At 37.5% G+C, this 7,406-nt stretch overlaps 1 protein-coding gene across 1 annotated transcript; it reads left to right on the forward strand.

Moving 5' to 3' along the window:
* LOC125809282 (probable LRR receptor-like serine/threonine-protein kinase At3g47570) lies at positions 1 to 997 on the forward strand. Its single transcript, XM_049488942.1, has 2 exons — positions 1 to 559; positions 648 to 997. The coding sequence occupies exons 1-2, from the start codon at positions 1 to 3 to the stop codon at positions 995 to 997; spliced, it is 909 nt and encodes a 302-aa protein (XP_049344899.1).
* Positions 998 to 7,406: the final 6,409 nt, after the last annotated feature.

A 7,406-nucleotide genomic window follows, 5' to 3' on the forward strand; every position in this document is an offset into this window, starting at 1 on the left:
ATGATCGGTTCGGGTGCATTTAGCTCCGTGTACAGAGGCAATCTAGAGGAAAATGGAAAATTTGTTGCCATAAAGGTGCTCAAATTCCAAGTTAGGGGAGCTTCTAAGAGCTTTCTTACTGAGTGTGAAGCACTAAGGCATATCAAGCATAGAAACCTGGTAAAACTCTTAACATCATGTTCAAGTATTGATAACCAAGGCAATGAATTCAAGGCTCTCATTTATGAGTACATGGCCAATGGTAATTTGGCAAATTGGTTACACAATAGAAGTACAGATGGTGAAGAGAATCATGAGCCTAAAACTTTGAACATGCTACAGAGACTCAATGTAATAATTGATGTGGCTTCTGCATTAGATTATCTTCATCATCAATCTCGCACGCCATTGACACATTGCGATATCAAACCAAATAATGTGCTTTTGGATGAAGATTTTGTTGCTCATTTAGGTGACTTTGGACTGGCAAGGTTTCTGCCTGATGCTGCAAATATGCTCTCCTTAAGCCAATCTGCCAGCTCTCTCAATATAAGAGGAACTATTGGATATGTTCCACCTGGTAACTCTTCGATCTCCCTCTCTAAACATCATTTTATATTTATGCAGGTTCTCTTACTTATCAAGTTTGTCAATTCATGTATGTGCAGAATATGCAACAGGTATTATGTTTTCGACCTATGGAGATATCTATAGTTATGGAATTCTACTGTTGGAAACATTTACTGGAAGAAGTCCATCTGATGAGATTTTCAAGGATGGTCTAAACCTTCATGATTTTGTTAAGAGAGCCATACCTGAGCAAGTGAAAGATATTTCTGATCCCAAACTTGTCTATGATGAGAGGGGCAGACTGATCAACAATAAAACAATGGAGTGCCTTACATTGATTATTCGAGTTGGGATTGCTTGTTCAGTGGAATCAGCAAAAGATCGCATGGACATTGCCAATGTTGTTAATGAACTGAATGTAATCAAAGATGCCTTCCTGAGGAACTAGCAATATTGGCTATGAAGTTTTTGAGTTTCATAACAAAGATACTACTTATATAAGTTATATTATTACTATCCACTTTTCCCTTCCCATTTCCTGCTTCTCCTTATGTAATGGAAAAAAATTGAAAATAACCACCTGATTTGGTTTATTATGTTTCATTTTTTATACTGGATTTACTCTATAGATTTGAAAATATGTTTTTCTGTCTATACTGATTCCATTTACTAATAAAAAATTAGACAAAACTGGCAAAAATTATAAGCTCAACCAGAAATATGCATTCCATTTTACAAAATGAACTTGTCCAGACAAAGTTGGATACAATTTTACATGGCATATTCATAATGAGAAAACTAAAACTATACTGAAGTTTGGAATTTAAACTATACGGTAAGAGGGAAAAGGAGAAAACTACAAGGGATCTTTCTCATTTTTCTCACAGTTGCTTGAAGACTAAATGTTCAAGGTTCAGGTTCAGCATCTTTACTACTTTTTTCATGCTGGGCCGTAAATTAGAAAGCTTAGTCGTACATAGGGAAGAAATCCTCAACACTTTGACCATGTCATCTCGGACAAGCTCGGAAACCACCTTTTGATCAAGAATATTCAGAACACTTCCTTTGTCATTAAGATGAGTTGATGCCCAATAAACCAGGTCTTTTCCTTCTCCGTAGGCTTCCTCTATTGGTTTCCTTCCATTTATTAATTCTACTAGCACAACTCCAAAGCTGTATACATCGGTCTTTTCTGTCACTCTGGAAGTATATGCTAGCTCTGTCAATAAAACAAATTAAAATGTAATGTTAGGTAACTAGCAAAAGTGAAAATAGAGTGGGAAAATAGTATTTGGTTTTTCCTGTTTGAAACATACCAGGAGCTGAATAGCCGTGAGTGCCTGCAAAGCAGCTGAACTCGGAGCCTCTAGAGGAAATTTCTGAAACTCTTGCAACCCTGAAATCAGAAACTTTCGCTTCATACTCCTCGTCAAGTAGAATGTTTGTTGACTTGATATCTCTATGAATAATAGGAGGGACACAGTCATGGTGCAAATAAGTGATTCCCTTTGCAGTAGCAACTACAATTTTTATACCTCTGCTACCCATCTAATTCTGTCTTCCCAGCCTTGACTTCCCTGTGTAGTGCCTCAAATAAATTACCAATTGGCAAGTACTCGGAAGCCAACAAATTTGAACCTTCTCTCATTAAACTGGCATACAGTTTAACTATATTTCGATGCCTGATCTTTCCCAGAATGTCCATTTCCCTTGTCAAAACTTTCACCTCATTTCCTTTCCAAAGCTGCTTCACAGCCACTGTGCCACAGCCTTTCTTCAAATCTAACCGATAAACTTTTCCTGTTCCTCCACTTCCTATCAATTTATCTTCACCAACATCACAGATTTCATCTACATCAAGTTCCACATGTTGGAAGCTTTAAAGCTTCCATTTTGGATCCATTCCATTAGCATGTCCCGGACGCTTTTCTGAATCAGCTTCAGCGTTGTGCTTCTACTTCCAGTAACTCACAAGCATGAAAACACCCATTAGAACAGCCAAAGAAAGTAATACAATGCAAAACACAACTAGTTTGCTTTTCATGAACTTGTCCTAAGCAGCCATTCAACTACAAGCGACCATGCCTGAGTTCATTCGGATATTCCTGATACTTTGATCAACACAAAGCCCCTTGTTTCCTAAAAATGTTTTTTCTCCGCCCACCGTCAAAAGATCTGTAGGAACTCTTCCACTTAGCTGATTGATAGAGAGATCCAATGAAGATAATTTCAGGTTATCCGAGCTTGTTGGAATTGAGCCACTGAGATTGTTACTCGAAAGATTCAGGGAGTTCTGTAGACATTGAAAATTTGTAGGACTCTTCAAGACGTGTCCAATTCTAATTGATCTTCTACAAGATGTATCTGATTCCCGTTAGAATTCTAGGAGGCTACTCTAACCCTAAACCCTAGCTTATGCCTATATAAAGGGTACTATATTCCCTTGAAAAAGCATCTCAAATATTCTGCAAATTCATGAAATATTCATATAGTTAGAATGTATGCGTCCACTAGTGATCACTGGACCAGGTGCCCCTACAAAATAAAAGTGCGGAAAATAAATAGCTCAAAGTAGGTCAGGCACAAGGATTTTACGTGGAAACCCCCTTGCTCAAGGGAGGTGAAAACCACGACTTGTACTCACAAGATTTCAACACAAACTCCATTTCACTCAAACAGAGCAAAGTTTCATATTACAAACTCTTGCAACCTAGGATTAAAACTCTTTAATCCCTTCTCCCCTTACTGTAGCAACTCTACTACAAAGGAAACTAAGCAATAACTCTATTGCCCACTAAACCAACTAACTCTAGTTGTTCTAGACTTTAAGATCCCAAAAAGGCTAACTCTACCCACCAACTCAAATCTTGAAGATAAGAGCTAAACAAGCAGCAACTCTGCTGCACCAAAACATCAACTAACTCTAGTTGACACTCCTAGGCAACTCTACCCAAGAGAGCATCAAAACAATGATGTAAAAAGGCTTGACTAATACATAGATGATTCAACTAACTAACTCTAGTTAATTGGACTCAAACTAAAGACCTAGACAAGCAACTGATCTACTATCCTTTATAACTTAGGAGTAGATTTACACTATAAGAACATAAGACACACAACTCAAATACACCAAAGACACTTCGACACTCCATCAGGTCCCTTGTTGAGCATGAGCAGTGTTGTTCCTTGAAGATGACCTTTTCTTTGTGAGCTTATGAATTTTCAGAAATTCAAAACTTTGTTTGCCAAATTAGAAAGAGACTATATTCGGATAAGGCCATTGGCTGAGAACCTGCTACTTTGAAAAGCTATGCACCAACCATGTCAGATGTGACAGCTTTTAGACAACTGTCTTTTGACTTTTTCGTGTCTGCAACCTTTCCTTAACCAGGTCCCTTGTTAGATCTGGAAGTTTGTTAAATCATCAAAACTTTAAATCAACTTAAAATAACAATTCCCTCTTTTTTTATGATGGCAAACTAATATCGAGCCACTCTAACTTCCGTCCTTTTGTTTTGTTTATTTCCCCTATCATCAGTCCCAATACCAGAAGACTGAGTCTTTCTTGGATCTGGTCCCATGTTAGATCCTGAAGTTTGTTAAATCATCAAAACTTAACATTAGCTCCAAAATAATATCCCCCTTTTTGATGATGACAAACTTATTCAACTTCTTCCCCCTATCAGCATGACTCTTCAGGTAACTTGGGCAACACTGAGCATGATTAAAAGTGCATAAAGTAATGAGACAAGTCATTATAAACATGACCTTTTTCATTCATAAATAAAAGATCAGCAGTCAAATCATTGCAAATTTTATTACGAATGAGAGCCAGGACAATGCCCACTGAGCTTTAATAGAAAAGGATGAACGAGGACTGACACGGGAATTTAGGAAGAGGGGCTTAGGAACAAGGGTAATATTAAGAGAGCATTTGCCTCAGGTTTTTCAGAAGTCTCTCTTGAGGTTCAGCATTCTTTGTTGCTCGGGATTCATGTTGAACCTTCAGGGCTGCCAGTTCTTCTCAACCTGGTCCCTCTGATTATGCTTTCAAAAGCTGGGCCTTTAGGCAAATTATTTCAATATCCATGTTAGCAAGAGCAGATGTCATAACTTCCAATGCAAGCTTGATTTTCTCATGTTCCACCAACGACTTAGACACATTACTCTTGTTCCCTATCTTCACTTCCACACATTCGCATTTCAAGTCAGAAGGTACCCATATCTCATGTAATATTTACCATCCTTAGTGGATATGATCTTGTGCATGTATTCTCGCATTATGACAGAAGGATTGGTAAACTCAAACTTACTCAAGGCCTCTAAGATGAACAGATCAATAACCGAGGAACCATTTCATTTTTTTAATCTAGGCAACAACACTTTATTAACAAACTCCAAGAACAATTGATATTTCCTTTTAAGATGCTTCTTGGGAACACTGGTACCGTTGAGATTTTGGAATTTGTTGATTTTCTGAGTAAACTGTTGTAAGACAGATCCTCCAGCAGTCAACCTGGTCCCTTCCCTAGAAATATTCATAATGTCTCCCAAAATTTCCTCATTCAGAAGGAAGGAATAGTTGCCTACCTAAGTATTTATATTCCCATCAGTAACAATCATGTTGTAATAGAAATCCCTCACTTTTGACTCATGCAACACATGTAAGTGACCTGAAACAAATGGTTCCCACTCTGAATTTTGTTTTTCATTTCAAGGTCTGACACCCTCCCATTTGCAATGCTTTGAGTTCTCAAAATATCAACCCTTTCCTTTTTGGACATCATCTCTTCCACCTTCTTCTTTTTGCTTGTTGAACCAAGTCCCTCTTCACACTCAAGAATTTCTTCATCCAGTAGGTTGATTAATGACGTTTCAAAGACACTTCATCCAATTCTAAGCTTCAACGATTGTTAATCAGTATGTAACCCAACTAAATAAGTTGGGGTAGAATCCCACAAGGAGCAGTACGTGTTTAAGATTCAATTGTGAAGTACAAATATGATCAAATCAGTCATAGGAATAGAAATTATTGAATAAAGACATAATTCAAACAAGGGGGTAACACGAATGTCAAATGAGGGGCTTTGATTTGAAATTATCAACTACAAACAGTGGTAATCAATATGAAATAACAATAATGAGATGGTTTCTTGGGATGTGATTCGATAGGCTAATATAGACAAATGGGTAATTACAACTATAATAAAATATCCAAATATTAGTGAGTAAGCTAGACTATAGAGGAGGTTAACTTTCTCTCGAATAATTTACCCCGAATCAAGTCGATTTCTCTCAAGCATCAACAAGCATGCAAATTAAGAACATTCCACACCTTAGTCCATTCACTCTCTCAAGTTGAATGTGTGGAAAAGGGTTTAAAAATTCACCCTCTCAAGCTGAACCCATGACAACCCAATACCAACAGACCATCAATCAATAATCTTAGTTTTTAAGACCTCTTTCTCGAGCAAGCCAAAAACACAAGGGTAGAACTGCATTTGCAACTACAATTCTTAAATTAAACCACAATTAATGATTGAACTCACTTCTAAATAGCATTTAAGCTAACAATTAACAATTCCCATAAGCTAAACCAGCTCATAATCACACCCCCAAGAATTGGGGTTTTAGCTAGACATCATAAAAAATAAAAAAATCATTACCAAATTGAGTTTCCATCAATTGGGTAAGATTGATTTCATCTTTACAATGGTCCAATTCTAAGAATTTCAAAGGCCCACTTTCAATTTCTCAAAAGTGAAAAACTTCAATTCTTCAAAGCTAAAGGAAAACTAGAGAAAACTTGTCTCAAATATGTTCTAAAGAGTAATTGATACTAAACTAATTGTTCAAAAATGTATTTATAGTAGCCAAAAATATGCTGCGAAGAGTCACTCAGCAAAGTAAGTCGGGCTCGTCGAACCACTCTGCGATCTGCCCTTTGGTCATTTCCATCGCCCTTCTGCCTTGGCCTTTAGCATCTTCAGGGTCTGTAACTTTGAGTGATCCAACACTGCATCGCGGAACCACTCGGCTGTCCGCCGACTGCTCTTTTCTCTCGCCAACTTGGTTCTTTCCTTCAAGGCTTGGCACACTGGAACTTTAGGCAGTCAAGTAGCCATTCGACGACTCGCCAAGTGGACTTGGCGATCACCAGACTTGCTTTTCTTCATTCTTTCAGCTTGTTTCGTTCCTTTTTGCAAATTAGTGTCCTTGCTTTGTTCCTCAATCCATATACCTGGAAATCAAGGGTTTTACATCAGTTATTGGCACAAAATAAGCATTTGAGGACACTAAATCTATATAAATAAAGCCCTAAATGAGTCCAAATCTCAGACTCATCATAGGTACAAAGGGTTTAGACATTTAGAAGTGTTTTTGAGAGAGGAGAAAAGAGGGTTTTGAAAATTTCTAAGTTTGGAAGGGGTTTTAATTTTTAGGGGAGATCGAAAAAAATGGAATATAAAAGAGGTGAAAGGGTGTATCAAGTGAAAGGAACTGTCACTTGGTATTCAAATAATGGGACAATGGTCAGATACCTGGATGGCAGACACGTGGTAATTGCAACAGTTGCAATGTTAAGAGTGCTAACCTTCGAGAATGGACTAGGTCTCCCTGTAGTTTGAATGTAATTGCATATATCTTTCCTGACCTCCATTTTTCCTTCAGCACTTGTGCAATGTGTGTGTATACCTACAAAAGGTATAAGACTCAATTTGTTAAAACATACATAACTGAAAAACAAAGATACCTGCTCCCTTTGCATAGTCATGGGACGGTTGATTGATTCAGGTAGGATCCAGTCAGTCAAGTTTCAATATCCCTAATCTCTAATTTATTTATCTTCTAAGAGC

The sequence above is a fragment of the Solanum verrucosum genome, unplaced genomic scaffold, assembly GCF_900185275.1.
Source record: "Solanum verrucosum unplaced genomic scaffold, falcon-dt-bn FXZP01000062.1, whole genome shotgun sequence".
NCBI lineage: Eukaryota > Viridiplantae > Streptophyta > Magnoliopsida > Solanales > Solanaceae > Solanum > Solanum verrucosum.